Source organism: Macrosteles quadrilineatus, unplaced genomic scaffold (genome assembly GCF_028750875.1).
Source record: "Macrosteles quadrilineatus isolate MER2022 unplaced genomic scaffold, UCM_ALF_1.0 Scaffold_7__1_contigs__length_78375512, whole genome shotgun sequence".
Lineage (NCBI taxonomy): Eukaryota > Metazoa > Arthropoda > Insecta > Hemiptera > Cicadellidae > Macrosteles > Macrosteles quadrilineatus.
The window spans coordinates 21,898,906-21,915,264 of record NW_026542600.1 but is presented as its reverse complement, the minus strand read 5'-3'; the positions used below and the strand labels follow the sequence as shown (position 1 = coordinate 21,915,264).

At 34.6% G+C, this 16,359-nt stretch overlaps 1 protein-coding gene across 2 annotated transcripts in view; it reads right to left on the bottom strand.

Annotated features, from left to right (window-relative positions):
- LOC128997986 (prolyl 3-hydroxylase sudestada1-like) overlaps positions 1 to 16,359 on the bottom strand; it is a 91,454-nt gene that overhangs the window by 11,126 nt on the left and 63,969 nt on the right. For both annotated transcript variants that reach the window (XM_054423874.1, XM_054423875.1), the window contains 5 exons: positions 11,099 to 11,221; positions 10,066 to 10,160; positions 9,559 to 9,699; positions 3,944 to 4,146; positions 732 to 886 (listed from right to left, as the gene is read on the bottom strand). In XM_054423874.1, coding sequence (XP_054279849.1) covers positions 732 to 886; positions 3,944 to 4,146; positions 9,559 to 9,699; positions 10,066 to 10,160; positions 11,099 to 11,221 — 717 coding nt within the window. The remainder of the gene's footprint in view (positions 1 to 731; positions 887 to 3,943; positions 4,147 to 9,558; positions 9,700 to 10,065; positions 10,161 to 11,098; positions 11,222 to 16,359) is intronic.

The window sequence follows — 16,359 nt, the reverse complement described above, 5'->3', positions numbered from 1 at the left end:
TAAACAGCCAGCTTATTTACGAAAAACATATGGGATATGGGAATCTACCCACAAGTGTGACGTCATGGCCTGTTTTTCTAGTGGGGCCTTGGTCTACCTGGAAATGGCCCGGGCCTTAACCATTGGCCAGTTCCCAGATAGAAAGAGGGCCAGTTTTCAGGATACAGGTTCCATTATAACTATAAAAATATAACTTAACTTTTCCACAGGCTTCAATAAAAAAAATAAATTTGCAAGTCTAATATGCATCCTCGAAAAAACACCCCACTCAGGGTTTAAGTCACTGTTACTGTTTTCTTTTTTAACATTTATAAATTGTTGATTAAATAAAGCAAAGCACTTGTATGTAGCCTACATAATTAAAACAAACTTGAAAGATGATTGTATCGTTGAATTGGCAAAGATATTGACTGATGTTTTAAATGGATTGCTGTAAGGTAAGGCCTGAAAGCCATCCGAATCATCAGCTGATTCAAAGATATTGCAGACCAAGATTCTACAGTATACAAACAAGGTACGAGTAACATCAAAACCTGTCTGAAAATAAGACTTTAACAGATAACTGATGGAGCAGAACAAAAAGACTTTCAGCACTATTCAAACAAACAGTAGAATAAAATCATTATTCGTTCCCTAGCCAATAATTTATTGAATTACTTTATCTTATAAAAATAATTTCTTTGATTTGTAATTTCTATCACTCAATTCAATTAAGTTTAAAATCAACTTACGTCCAAACACTGCATAAGTAGCTCCAGTTATTCTAGTCAGGATGTTCAGGAAATCATTACTAAGCAGATAGTCGACTATGTTCCCAATGTAAAAAAGACTTTCTCCGAAGAAAAGATGGGGTCCTTCAATTTCAAATTCCGTTGTAGAGTAGTTTCTGAAAATAGCCACTCAAATCAATCATGCAAACAAACAAATTGAAATTATATCCACACTGTAAAAACGGCATTTTTCAACTTCCACCAAAGCTTAAATTGGTGCTAGAAGTATAGGTTTTACAGGACAATGATGATTTTACAGCCATAAAATCAGCTGACTTCGAGCACAAGATCCACACATTGTGGAGGAAGGGTTTGAACAACTATTTACATGCTGTCACTTTTCACAACTGCTTTCACCAAAGCCTGGCAGTTTCAGTCTTATTGATTTTTTTTTTTTTTTTTAGTTTTAAAATAATTATTTATTAACTTTTTCTCAATCCTTTGGAAAAACATTTAGCTATAGATTACTGCAGATTATGTAAGCTTGGGACCTGATAAAATACCAATTAAGGCCACTATAAGAATGATTCAAAGAAGAAAACTCATCACACGTTGAAGCAGTATAAAACTACAAGAGATTATGTCATACTAAAGTATGGTGTATCATTGTTTTAGTCATTAAATAAATTTCATTTCTAGGAGCTTTAAAATATTCAAGTTTCGAGTTATTTAGTAACTTCTCAACTTTTTACAAATACTCAAGCCCAAGATGAGAAGTTCCACAAATAACATGGTAAGTTAAGCCTGTGATAACTTCCTTTGTATTCAATGATTTACTAAATAATATTTGTAAAGTATTTGTCTTGATGTCTAATTTTTCTTAAAGTTAACAGTTTTGCACAAATATTTCATTTTTTATGGTGAATTAACGAATAACATTATCCAAGTCATTATTGCAGACATTTGCCATCATGAGAAGTAAAAAAATAACAGGTTTCACGAAATTTCTAAATGTGGAACCAAAAGTGTGAAACAAGTGGCTATTTTTTGTGGATTGTCTATTATTTCTCCTTCACAATTACGCTGAATCGGGGTGTTGTTTGTTGGTTATTATTATTTATTACTTGCCATAGTGCTTTGGCTTCATTTTCTGATGGATTTATATGGCTCATGGTTTGTTCTCTCTTACAGAGTTTATTTTTAAAGAAAATATTGTATTAAAAGGAAACTGTACTGATTAAGTATTGTGCAGATGCAAAGGGATGCAGTTTAGCTGGAGGTTTGACTGGTTCCTAAGGTTCAGTTAAGATTAAAATCTGTTAATAAAATAAAATGGCTTTCTGTTAATAGTTGTGCTTGATCAACTGACAATCAAGTGTCATGTCAATGTAGGCATATGTTTATTGTAGGTAGGCAGAGTGCCTAGGTCAGGGTTGCTAAGGTTTCAAGTGCAGGTCACTTGTCGGTCTGTCTTAGTGGCAAGTTTGCTGATGTGTTTATAGAGTTGGTGGGGATGTGTAAAACTAGTGTGTTGGAATTGGAAATTCGGATTAAGTTGTCTGTGACGTCACTTATACCTTCTTGATAGTTAATCAAGCTGATTTGGCAATTGATGTTTAGTATACTTTAAGTACCTAAGTAGGCTATATTTTAAGGGAAATATAACTTTTTATTTATTTTAGTTAAATGGCAGATGATAAGGTTTTTTAAAGATGATGCTGCAAGAAAAGTATGCTATTAAATTGTAAAGAGGGTTTTATTATTTTTTAAGTTTTGATTTTGTGTTTCAATATTGTATTTCAAAGTTAACTTACAGAGTCAAGGTTTTGTCTGTTGATTTAAGATTCAAACACAGTGGTGCAGGGAAGGTAGCTGGTTGCCTGGCAGGTCGCTGACTCTCTTACTGTGATGTAAAATTAAAGCACGCGTTGTTACGGGCACGTACACAGTCGCGCCTAGCAGGTAGCAGTAAGCTACGCGGCAAGTGGCAAGAATTGCCAAGTCTTTTGTTTGTTAACTGTAAGCGGGGATGGCTCGAATGGGGCATGCGCAATAGCACTTGACAGCCAAGTTTTCAAAATTGTATGTGCCACATGGAACTTTTCACTGAGTATTCCAATGTACAGAGTGTTGTTTATTGTGTTGGTTGATATGATTTGTTTAATTATTGTTTTCTGTACATGAATTAAAATAATGGATGTGGAAAAATTATAGCAGAGGTTTTCATTTGTGTGCTTTTGTGGTGCCAACCCCATTTAGACCCTCATATTTGTCACATTCTCAACGGTTTTTTTTTTATAAAAAAGCAAATGAATTTAGAATTTAACACCAATAACTAAGCCTGGTACTTTTTGTTTGGACTTCAGGTTCTCTGAAAACCAAAATCACCATTTATTCTTAAACATAGCCTAAGCTGCAGGTGGTTCCTATAGCAGCAAACCAGTGTTCTCAACCCCCTTGTTATTCTAAAGAATAATATTAAAGTGTGACAAAATGATTGTTAATGAATTTATGTAAATGAAACTTGGCATGTGGGTTGTAATATTAATAGGGTCGAGAGAGCCATGCACAGGGTAATTAATACTAATGTGGCTCAAAGGGATTGCAATTGACGACTCTACAAAATACAGTAATAAACTCCATGATTATACAGAAATCAAATTTATTTTGCAAAAATTAAAACTCAGACAATCCAGTATTTTTTCCCCTCTCATCCCACGACGTTAGATTCCCATTATTTTTTTTAATTCATCAGATATAACTTATAGTTAATTTATTTGGGTACTGTAACTGTAATTATTAAGTAAAAGGTCAGCTGACAAGCGACTGACTGAGCGCCACTGTGTGTGTGTCCAGCTTCCATCCAGGTAACCAGAGACTATGCAATTAGGCAACCTGCCCTGCTCCACAGTGTGTTTTTACCCTTACACTTGTCTCAGATGTACCATCACATTTGCACAATTCTTGTAGCTTGATTGTCATGGTTAGCACCTAGCAGTGTCTTCTGTTCTTCTAGACTTTGTAAGTTGGTGTTATTGTGCTTGATGTAGAGTACATTTGAAGTGGACATCGCTAATTAGTATTTTTATCATAGCAAAAGAAAAAATCACTAAATATTGGGAGCACTTATAACTTATAAGCTGATGTGTTGGGTGTCAGCTAATCCCCTGAATTAAAGGAAATATGTCTGGGAACTTATGATCTTTGAGTTGAAAGATGTGTAAATTAAATACCTATAGTTTGCGGGTCCCACGTCATTCCAATACATATCCTCAATGCTTTCAAATTCATTGACGCATGTTCTGTAAAATTCCGTGTCCAAAACATTGGGAATTATTATCCCTGCCTCATCACTTTCTTGGAAAGCAGCAGCGACTGAGTCTAAAAACATGTCTGACAGGAGCATTCTTGAAATGATTTTCTCTTGTTTCAAAATCTGCAAATGTCAAAATGCATGAATTTTACATTTTCAAACAGGAATAAATATGCAGGAGTTACAAGTTAGACTTGATTATTATATACTTCAACCGGTCATGGCAAGGATGGATAAGCAGAAATGTAAGGGAAGGAAAATTATCTATTAACATTTTTTAAGAAATGTAAAATTAATTCATTAATTTTTTCGGTTCTAAGAACTGTTCTAGGCTTTAAATTTGTGTTGCATTAAAACCAATATATAATTCTTTGTCCTTAAGAGTCATACATAGTTAAATATACTTAGTGATGGTGGGATCCGGATATCGCACTACCGGATCTGCCGGATCCGAGCTAGAACCTTGGGCTGGATACGATTTTGATGGATCTAATTTTTTCCGATTTTTTTACTAACATAAAGCCTTCTGTATTCATGTACAAGACTATCTGTGTCTGTGTACAAGAAGACTATCTGTGTTTGTGTACAAGAAGACTGTCTGTGTCTGTGTACAAGAAAAGTATCTGTGTCTGTGTACAAGAAGACTCCTCTAAAATTTAGGCAACTTCAAATCAGCAGCAAGTTTTACTATATCCAAACTACTTAATGGTTTAATTTTTGAAGTCTGCCCATTTACCCCAACTAAATTTTGCAATTATGTTAGTTTTCATTATGTTAGTAGCTGCCCAGGCGGCAGCTCTCTCACCAATACTAGAGTTTGAAGCTTTTACCCTTTCTCAAGCTGTCAGCCACTGATCTCATTTTACTATCCTTCGATCTTGAGTATGCTACATTGTGGTTTTTGCATGAAGCATCCAATTTCTTATGTCTGGACCACCTCTTGCTAATCTCTTCCTTAAATTCGTTCCAGGTCCACAGTACTGATATCCGGGTATGTGAAGTTTTACAAGTAAAATATCTGCGTCTGTGTACAAGAAGACTATCTGTGTCCATACAGGGTGAATAAAAAGTCAAGACACCCCATCAAATATTTTTCTAAGTTAGAACACAGTTAGTACACAGATAGTCTTCTTGTACACAGACGCAGGTATTTTACCTGTAAAACTTCACACCCGGATATCAGTACTGTAGACCTGGAACAAATTTAAGGAAGAGATTAGCAAGAGGTGATCCAGGCATAAAAAATTTGATGCTGCATGCAAAAACCACGATATAGCATGATACTCAAGATCGAAGGATAGTAAAATATACACAGATACTCTTTTGGTGGTCATGCAAACACAATGTTTCATTTTATGATTTTGAAAACTTTAGTGTCCCCCAAAACTGAGGGGATAATTTTAAACAGTATGATTTAAATTGGCATTCTGTTAATATTAAGTTTTTTTCAACCCACCCTTATGACGTTGTGTATCTGGATCCGGAACCGACATTTTCTTGGATCGGCCCATCACTAAAATAAACGTACCGGGACAGTTAAATATTTCAAAAAATAATAAAGAAAATATAGCTATAAAACCTTGGTACAATATCACTGGGCATAAATGCCATTTTAAAACATTATTCAGTGATACGCTACCTCCTCAGGGGCGACGGCCTGCTAGGAGTCAGGAGAAAATCATAAATGTAAGCATCGGTCAAAATGCACATTATATTTAAGGTTTCTGTTAGTAAAATATTATGCCAAAAACGCAAACTCAAACGGACAAATGAGTCAAAAATTACAGCCGTTCAAAGTTCCTTGTATTTACAATGCAATTAAACGCTACCTCCTCAGGTTTATGATTACAGTAGACCCCCTCTTAACCGACCTCGCATTAACCGATAATCGGATTATCCGCCCTTGATCGCAAAATATTACAGTTTGTTTAACCGACCTTGCTTTGGGAGCAGCTCGGTTTAACCGCCGCTTTCTAGGAATTTCGGCATTTCCGCTCCCACGCTGGGCTATGGGAACATTCACTTATCTCCACAGGATGGGACTAACAATTAGTATTTTATAGCTATCCCAAACAATATTGCGTATTGCCAGTTTGTCATCATCGTACGTCTTGCGAGCACATCTAATTTTTTCTCTGTGCGGAAAATGTATACAGTAATATCAGAAAGTGTGTGGAAGTGTGTGTTTGGCTGTTTAGTTTATTTAATTAATCGGACCATGCTTCAGTTTTAATTACAATGTAAAAATAGTCATTTTAAAATACAGTAAAGTGTTTTTATGAAATACAAATACAGTACAGTAAACTACAAAATGGCATTGGTAAAACGAAAACAGAACGTTGTTACTGTGGAACAGAAACTAAGTGCATTGGACCGTCTTGACAAATGTGCATCTGTGAAACAAATTAGTGACGAGCTGGGTGTCACTAACAACTGTCAAAGACTGGCGTCGTAACAGGAAATCTTTACAAGATTTTTGTACTCAAATAGAATCTGGCACGGCGTTGGCGACTCGGCATATATTAAAAAAACCAACAAATGATCTCGTAGATGACGCGTTGTGGTTGTGGTTCACAAAAGAAAGGCGTAAAGGAACCCCAAAATGGCCCGTTTTTAAAGGGAAAAGCAACCATGCTTCATTCTAAGATTGAAAACGGCGGCAGTTTCACTGCCAGTAACGGCTGGTTCGACAGGGGGAAAAAAAGACATGGCGTCCACTTTTTATCTGTTTGCAGTGAAAAGTTGTCGGCAGATCCTACTGGAGCTAGTGAATTTTCTACAAAATTCAAGGACTATATTGAGGAGGAGGGTTTACCTCCAGAACAAATTTATAACATGGATGAAACTGGATTAAATTTTAAACGTCTGCCAGACAAAACATTTGCCGCCAGCAATGAAAAATCGGCTGCAGGGTTCAAAATGAACAAAGAGAGGGTAACAGTTTCCCTATGTTCTAATGCGTCTGGAACCCACAAACTACCTCCCTTAGTGATTGGCAAATATCAAAAGCCAAGAGCATTCAAAAACATAAACGTAAATGCTCTTCAAGTTTGTTACAAAGCGCAGCAATCTGCTTGGATGGATGAGTTTATTATTAAGGACTGGTTTATCAACGAGTTTGTTCCCAGCGTGAAAAAACATTGACTAGCCTGAAAATGCCAATAAAGGTAATTTTGCTTTTGGACAATGCTACCAGTCATGTAGAAGGCATTGAAAGCGAGGAAGACAGTGGAATAAAATGCTATTTTCTTCCTCCTAACGTTACCAGCATTGTCCAACCTATGGACCAAGGCGTAATCGATAGTTTCAAGAGACAATAAAAGAAAAAGTTACTTTCTGAAATTTTGAACAGGATGGAGTTTTACAGTAAAGGACTTGTTGACGTCTTAAAAACAATCAATGTAAAGGACGTCATTTACATGGTGGCTAAGTCGTATGAAGAACTACAATAGTAAAGTCATGGAGTAAACTGTGGCCTGAAGTAGAAGAAGCGGTATTAAACAACATAACAACGATAATCCATCAGCAGAAGTTCGCCAACAAGAGATTGACCCAAGTGAACAATTAGTATTGGAGGATCTTCAAACATTGACAGGTGGTGATTACGTCATAGAAGCAGAAGATGTTCAACAATGGATTGTTCACGTTGACGACAAGCTGGGGAACGATATGATGACAGACGAAGAAATCGTTATGGCAGTCACCCGTCAAGATAACAATGAGGAGGAAGATGAAGTCTAAGATTTAGATCAGGAATCCAAAATTAGTCATTCCGAGGCAAGAAAGGCATTTACTTTAGCTGCAAGTTATGTTGAACAACAAAAAGTATCAAGTTCTGCAGATGTGATGTTTATTAAAACATGGCGAGACTATGCCTCCAAGCAGACACTGGACAATGAAAAACACTAAACAGAAAAAAATCACTGACTTTTTAAGTAAGCTTAAGTAATTAAAACTGTTCTTTTTTATCATTGGGTTGATTGAAAATATTGTTTCATCTCTTAAGTTTGTGTGGTTTCATTCAATAATATGTAGAGTGTATTATTGTATTATTATAATAATAATAAATGTATTATTATAGACAGAAAAAGTGAAGTAAGCTAGCTTCAGTGTAAAAGAAATCGCTAATTTTTATCAATGGTTTATTGTATTTTTTTATTACTGTAAAGTAGTGTGTGTGTTTCAATTCAATACAGTAATCGGGTGTGAAAAATTGAAGGTGTTTTTTATTAAGTTTTCTGGTGGATCTTCAGTGTGTCAAACCAAAGCAAATCAGCGAGATCGATTGTACAAAGAGCAATTGGTATGTAAACAAAATAGTTTTCCTACAGTTACCTAACAATGTACATGTTCTCTCACTGATTTGAGAAAGCAAAGTGGCCAATTCGCTCATCAGTGAGACAATGTTAACATTGTCTCACTCTAATTACTTTGTCTCACTCCAGATTTGCAACGTGAAGGTACGAAATAGTGAGCGCGTAACATGCAGGCAACGTCGTATGCGCGCGAAATACGTTGGCAGCACTGGCTGTAAATCAGCTGGTCAACTGTTGTACTGTTGTATTTGTCACTTCACGTTAAATGTTATATTTAAAGTTCACTTCTGTGTAAAAATAGGTTATGTTTCTTCACCAATTTATTTGTTTTATAACTGTTTTGTTTGTAACTGTAGGAAAAGTATAATGTGCAACTCGAGTTCAAAGTACAATTGCCTCACTCGAGAAACCATTCCTCACTCGCCTACGGCTCGTGAGTAAGGATTTCTCTCGAGTGAGTCAATTGTTCACTTTTCTCACTAGTTGCACAAATAACTATTTACCAGTTACTTAACGTGTCTGAAAACAGCTGCTATTTTTTGTAATATATATTCCAGAGTTATCTTATCGCTAGAGTAAACAAACAAACAATGCAACTTGTAGGGGCGGGAAGGGGAGAGGGTTAACAACTCCAAGTCCAAGGTCAAGATTGTTTTTGTCACTCGAGCTTCCAGTGAGAGGCTATAAATAAACATTCTGTATCGTAACAATATGTTGCTTGTATCTTTAATTTCAACAAAGAGTTCTGTACTGTATTACGATATACTGTACTGTATTTTGAAAGCATCAATTAACAGAACAAGAACGTACTTAAGTTATAACAGTACAGTAAAATAACAGTTTTTATTGATTCTTGCCTACAACTATAATTTATTCTACTGAAAGTATTTGACTTAACCGTGTTATTTTGTTTATTAGTGTACGAAAAAAGGAGATAAGTGTAGTTTATTTTATAAATAATGCAACTACTACTTCAAAATAGTGATTATACAACACTTAATTTCATTGTGTTTTTAGGTATTACCCGTTTTAACCGACGTTTTGAGTTATCCGACCTAGGTCTGGTCCCATTTGGGTCGGTTAAGAGGCGGTCTACTGTAGTCAGAAAAAATCATAAATGTAAGCATGGGTCAACATGCACATCAAATTACAGGTCTTTGTTAGACAAAACAATTCCGCAATTCTTGAAAATAATTGTAAATAAGTAAGATTTGCTCACCGGTTTTATTGCCATTTCCAATTGCAAGACCTTGCTTTTTTGGTTAATTTTTACACATGTAAGGCTCTCATCTAATGGACTTGGTAAATGGTACCATCCATTTATAGACAGTCTTTCCTTGTCGACGTACACCTGTTCTACCTGAAAAAGAATTATACTTTAGTAAATTGAGCATGCTGTTGTAACTAAAAACTTAACAGATCAAACAAATCATTTTGTGTTGCTTTGTACACTTTTTTAAAGCAAAATATTTTTTTTAATGTCATATGGTAATTTTACCATTAATTTAAAATACAATGTATTCTCAGTTCTAAAACCTGTATTGTATCCAATCTCATGCTCAAAAATGTGTATATCCGTCCAACTTGATAAAAATCTAAAATCTTTGGGTAGGCTAGGAAATTTGTTTTGCCATATGAGCGACTAGGAACAATATTCTTGGACAATAAGAAAGTATAAAAATAAGAGATATAAAAACTAAATTGAGTTTTATGTGATACAACTTACCTCATGAAACGAAAAGTCGGAGACGTTAAACATCAGAAGTGTGTTCTCGGCAGGTTTGACTTTCTTAAAATATCTATCTTGTTTAGGATCACGATCTACAAACAATATCAGATATCAATCACACAGTTACTAAAATAAAATCTTTCACGATTGTTTGCTTGAGCAACATCTAGGGTTCATGATGACCTAATCAAATTGATTTATTATCGAACAACAACAGTTTAAGAAGACTAACATGAAAAGTGTTGTTATTAAGCTTTCTTTAATTGGAACCTTAAATGAGGCCAATAACAACACAATAACAAACACTCATAATATACACACAACATAATACTAAACAATTTAAAATTTAATGTAAACAGTCCAAAGAAGGCTAAAAAACCATTTCATTTTCATTGGTATTGTATCCTCTGGATCACTCATTTTTACAACAAAACGTTTATATTACCTGTATCCGTCAAGTGATCCTAGATTGTAGTTGGTTGACAATAGCTGTTTTGTGTTCACAAACATATCTTCAGGTCAAATGTTCACATTGATTTATTCTATGGAATGGTCTTCATGTGGTTAAAAGTTCACAAATAACACTTATACGTACACGAAACATTAAACATCATTGGCCAAAACACAAATATAAAAAACGTGGAATTTGAAAAAGACATCCGACATGACTTGCAGTCATGACCTACCTTCTGCTGGCAATGCATGTGTCCGATGTCTTTTTTAAATTTATCGTTTTTTATATTTGTGTTTTGGCCAATAATGTTAAATTTTTTGTGTAGGTGTAAGTGTTATTTGTGAACGTTTAATCTCATGACGACCATTCCATTGAATAAATCAACGTAAAATTAGAACTGAAGATGTGTTTGTGAACATGAAACAGCTGCAGTCAGTCAACCAACTACAATCTAGGATCACTTGACAGGATACAGGTAATTTAAACCTTTTGTTCTAAAAACAACATATACCAAGTTATTCGTGCATTAATGTTACTTTACAATGAATGTGTAATAGAGAAAGAATTTACACTTACCACCAGGATATGTGCTAAAAAACCGGAGTTCTCCTCCATCTTCTTCTTCCAATAGATCACTTAAATAGAGAATGAAAGCAACGGCCCTTGTCCCCGATTTGTCATCATGGCAGAGGAGGAAATCTGTAAAAAAAAAACATAAATTATGTAGGCCATATAACTAATGAAGACTTGAGACTAATAGTGACAATTATTAACAGTAGGCCTAACTCTAAAACAAAACACAAAATGTAAATCAAGGTCTAGGCCCACTTGCAGTTTTGTATGTCCAAAATAGTCAGATCTAGGAGCAGTTGTCAGAAATAAAAATATTGAAGGGACAGCAAAAGTGTAGTTGGGTATACGAGGTGAAACTTGACCTCTAGAATGTCCTAGTCGACTATGTTTGTCACCAGGAACTATTACCAGATCTAAGCATCAGCACCTACCAATTTTCTCTTTAAGTTTAAATCAAATAATTTATTAACACAAAGAAAAACGTTACAGGAAACATGTAGGGTGAGTGCATCAGTGAATGACCATCCCCCAGTGAATGACCGATTTGTATAAAAAACATCATATCAGGCTTTCTGTTTTTCCTAGTCTATCACAATCAGTTTTAAAATTAACTTTGAGGTCTTATTGGTCCTACACTCTGTCACTTATTAAAAAAGAAAGTGTCAATCATACTTTTGTAACATAAACAAAATGTTTCAAAGCAGTTCATTTGTAAGCTTCCCACTATGGCGTCTCGCACAAACATGGTTGGTTGTAATTTGTCATGGTTCCTTAATTATTGATTTGAACTTTAATATATTACATGTAATTCACAGTTAACATGTTATAATTCTGATCTCATTTAAAGATCAAAATCCTAACCAATTGTATATTTAAACAGCCGGTCAATTACTGGTTCACAAATTAGGGTATAACCAGTGAATGACCGTTTTGTTCATTAACTGGATTTAAGTCAATTTTCTTTAGATATTGATGACAATGTTTTCTGATGGAGTAAGCGATTGGTAGGAAACGCAAAATCTCATCATAAATTATGTGGATAAACTATAACCAAAGTTTGAATGCGAGTTAACCCATTGGGGAAGGAATTAATGCGCTACCTGCAGCACCCTCTGGCGGCAATTAATTTTACCGAATTTGTAGACTTTTACTCTAACTGCTATAGAAAGAAAACCTTAAGTAATAAATTAATAATTCTTTCACCTTTTTGTTCACAGTAAAATTGTCTACAGAAAAGTGGTAATTGGATAGTCAAAGTTCTAAACTAAAAAAAATATATATATAAAGATTATAAAAATAAAAATTTTAAAAACAATATTTTGAAAGTAAACTTGATATACAAATTCCAAGATCAATCCAGACACCAAATAACACTACTATTATAAAGTTCAATCGATTCCCTACGTAGAAAAATCAAAAGTTGTGTAGGTAGCCTACTTTTATAAGTAATAACATTTTTTTTTAATTGTTTGTTTACCTTACCGCAGCTGATTTTTGGTGATATGTGGTTTCCATGGCAACACAAAATTGTTTGTTATTCGCTAAAATAAATGAGTAAAAACGCAAATCAAGAAGCAAGATATTTATAAACATTATAATAGTAAGAAGAAACAAAAAGGGCGAAAAATAATAATAACTAAATAACTAATGGCGCTGCCTAGCGGTGACACGAGCGGCACTCGTAAGTCGGCCGTCGGGCCTGCAGCGGCCGTACGAGTAACGCTCGTAAGTCGGCGCCAATGGGTTAAATCTTACGGTCATTTCTTAGATAAAAGATGATCCTTCACTAGAACCAATATTTTAAGGACCCTGATATCGTTGTTTTTCACTACAGGGTTTACAGCTTCGATGCGAAAATCTAGAACGGGGGTCATTCGGTAAAAAGGAGGAGGTTTAATACAATTTTAAAATTGTTATACAATATGCGGTCATTCACTGGTGCAATGATTTATGTGCAAAAAATTGTATTTTTTGATACTTTTTTTACATAATGAATTAAGTTGTATCACCGGGAAGTACAGGGAAATGTGGGCAATACATTTTAATGATTTCGTACATTGTAGCTTAGTAGTATATTTTCCCATGTCGTTTACAAGTAGAAAGTCAACCTTAAACGGTCATTCACTGGTGCACTCACCATATAGCAGTAATTGGTGTATCCTCAGTTAATAATCTACTTTATAATATAATCTTAATCTATTTTACTACAAATCTGTCAAATCTATAACTTCAAAAAATAAATAAAACAAACAGGCCTTTAATCCACACGTAAACTCAAATAATATGCATACTATTGTATTTTGATGAGCGCTTGTTACATAATGAATACAGCATAGAGAAAGAATATTTGAAATTAAACATAACAATTGAATATCAAATACTCCTTCTGTTCAAATTCAAATATATTTGTTCAAGATATTTCATGGATGGCCTCGCCTAGTTTACAAAACTTTTTGGCAAGGACCAATAGATTTAAAAAAATGACAATCATTATAAACAATTACAGTATTTTTTTTTCTTTAATTTTTTTTAAGTACAAAAAAATATGAAACTAACTCTAAGGCGGTTTGTGGCAGGCACTTATTTATAAAAGTATTTTTGGCAGGAATACTTAATTCTAAAAGCATTAAAAAGAAGTGCAACAATAAACAATAACAATAACATATTAAGAAGTAGGAACGAAACTCCTATTACCAACAGCACTCTACCGAGATTGATGATTGCAATCCTTTGTTGTGTTTGGATTTGTGAGTTTATGTTGTATGGTAGTGGAATGAGTGACGGTGTCCGATAGAAAAATACCTCCGCCGCAGCAAACCTGCAGACTAAGCGAATTTCCATTTGCCTGATTTGATTTTATATTAAATCTATTTAAGTAACATTTGGTTTAACGAGTACCTAGGTTTGCTGCTACAGGGAGGCTAATGAAATGTGTTTTTAAATAAAATATTAGTTCCTTAATATAAAATAAATAAATTTGATAAAAATATTTCCATAAACAAGTTGTAATAAATTCGAACAGTGTTTTTGGCCTAGGGACATCAAAATGGAAAAGTATATCGGTCCGGGCTCCACCCTGCCCCCTACAGTAATAGTTACTTCTCTATAGAAAAATTCGCTAAAAAAGAGTTGCTCGTGTCATGTTTGTTGGTTGAACATAACCTCACACTAAAAATGAACATTTTTCATAAGCAGAATAATCTTTTTTTAAAAGCTCTCTTCTCTCTATTTTACCCTAAAAAATTTATCATTTGTAAATTGTGGCTTTAATCTTGTGGGATTGGTGTGTGTTTTAGAGTGTTGTAATAGTTCCAGCTAACAAAGTTGTATGTAGTCTATTGTTTGGTTGTGTGGTCCTAGGCTAGTGTAAGAAACAAAGTTATGTATATGTAAAGTGTCTATGATTTTGTATGTTGTGTTCTATGTACCTAGTTAAATGCTACTTTGGTCCAGAATCATATTTTTAGACTGGGGATTTCGTAAAAATCATTCGTAAAAATATATTAGATAATTAGATGAGTTTTAAGACTATATAACTTGGATGTATAGCATAGCTGCAATCACAATGTTATTGTCTTCATTTTACATTCAGAGAAATTGCACACACAAGGGAAATCCTATAGTATAGGTGATATAAAAACCAGTCCATCTGTAAAGATAGCAGTATAGATTACATTTTCATGTGCACACATTCAAAAACGTAAGCTAAAAATATTTGTATTAACCCTTTGGATCCCAATAATTTAACCTAGATTTAGTTTGAGTAGTCCCGTGCACTTTGGCTTGCGTTAGCTGGGGCGGCCCAGCCATTTGATGCCAGCTGTTACTCAAGAATCCCAAGCCAATAACACCTGTTTTACACATGTTTTGAAGAAAAATGTATAACTCCCTTATTATTGCAGTTAGAAATAAATTTTTTTTTTATTTTGAAGGCATTTGTATGTACATTGCGACTGTGTAAACTGTAATAGTGTAATTTATTTTTTTAAATTTTTTTTTTATATTTTTTTGCAAAAAAATTTTTTTTTCACAATTACCTATTTTTTATATATTTTTTTTAAAAAGTACCAATAAAATATGCGTGCTTCTTTAAAAAAATTTCATATTTCAGTTCACTACATTGTAAAGATAACATAATGCAAATTTGACCACAAAAAGTTAAAAAATAAAGTTTCTATGCAGGTTTTTCCAATATCATGCACTTATAGAAAAAGGGTCACTCACCAGGTTTTCACGAGCAGATGAAAAATAAGTCTGAAACATGTCTTCTTTCACTAACTTTCTCTATAAACACTAATACCTAACACAAATATCCTCTTGTCCATTTCATCAAATAATGTTATAAAAATTATTTACATATTTACAAGTGCCCCCCCCCCAAATTACACTTTACACTTGTGGTTGGGCAGACAGTCCAAATGGCAACCAAGCTTGCAATTCACACAAATGGTTTTGGACCGCCTCCTTTTTCCTTGTGGGTCGTTTTTACCACTGCAAACGCAACAGTTTTTTTCTTTGGTTCCCTCCAGCTTTTCGAGGCCAAACTTTCTACTATTGGGAGAAGGACCAGGACCGTCACCACATCCTCGGGCATCAACTCCAGGATTTTTCTCTGTGAACCATAGTAACGCCAATTCTTCTATGATGTCTATTTGAAACTGCAATCGGGAGACAGGTTTGTCTGTATTAAGCTTATAAAGCACGTAGGCATTTAGAATCATCCTACCAAAAATGTTGAAAATGACTTTTTTTAAATGTTTCATGCAACGACGCTCGTCCAGGTATGTATACAGCATCTGATCGGTGCCATCGATGCCTCCCATTCCGTGATTGTATTCGTAAACGACATGGGGCTTAGATTTTATGACAACCTTCCCCCCCCTTCTAATAACATAGCGAACGTTGGCAGCTTTGGCATTTGACGAAACTAAAATGAATTGGGTTCTGTTTGTGCTTTTTTCACGATATGCCATCCATAGAACTGGGTCTTTTCTTACGTAAACCTTTTTCCCTACAGGATATTTCCCGAGCAATTGTTCCGGTACTCCTCTTCTATCAATACGGACCGTCCCTGTCAACCAAGTTTTGTTGTTGTACAAATATCTCACTAGCTTTTTTGACGTAAAGAAATTATCCAAATAAAGGTGGTACCCTTTATTCAAAAGGTTGCTCATCTGTAACAATCTCTTTACAACGGAGAAACCCTGGCCTAGTTGTTCAATTTCCTCTCTATTATCTTCGTACTTGGCGCCCTTGTAACAAAA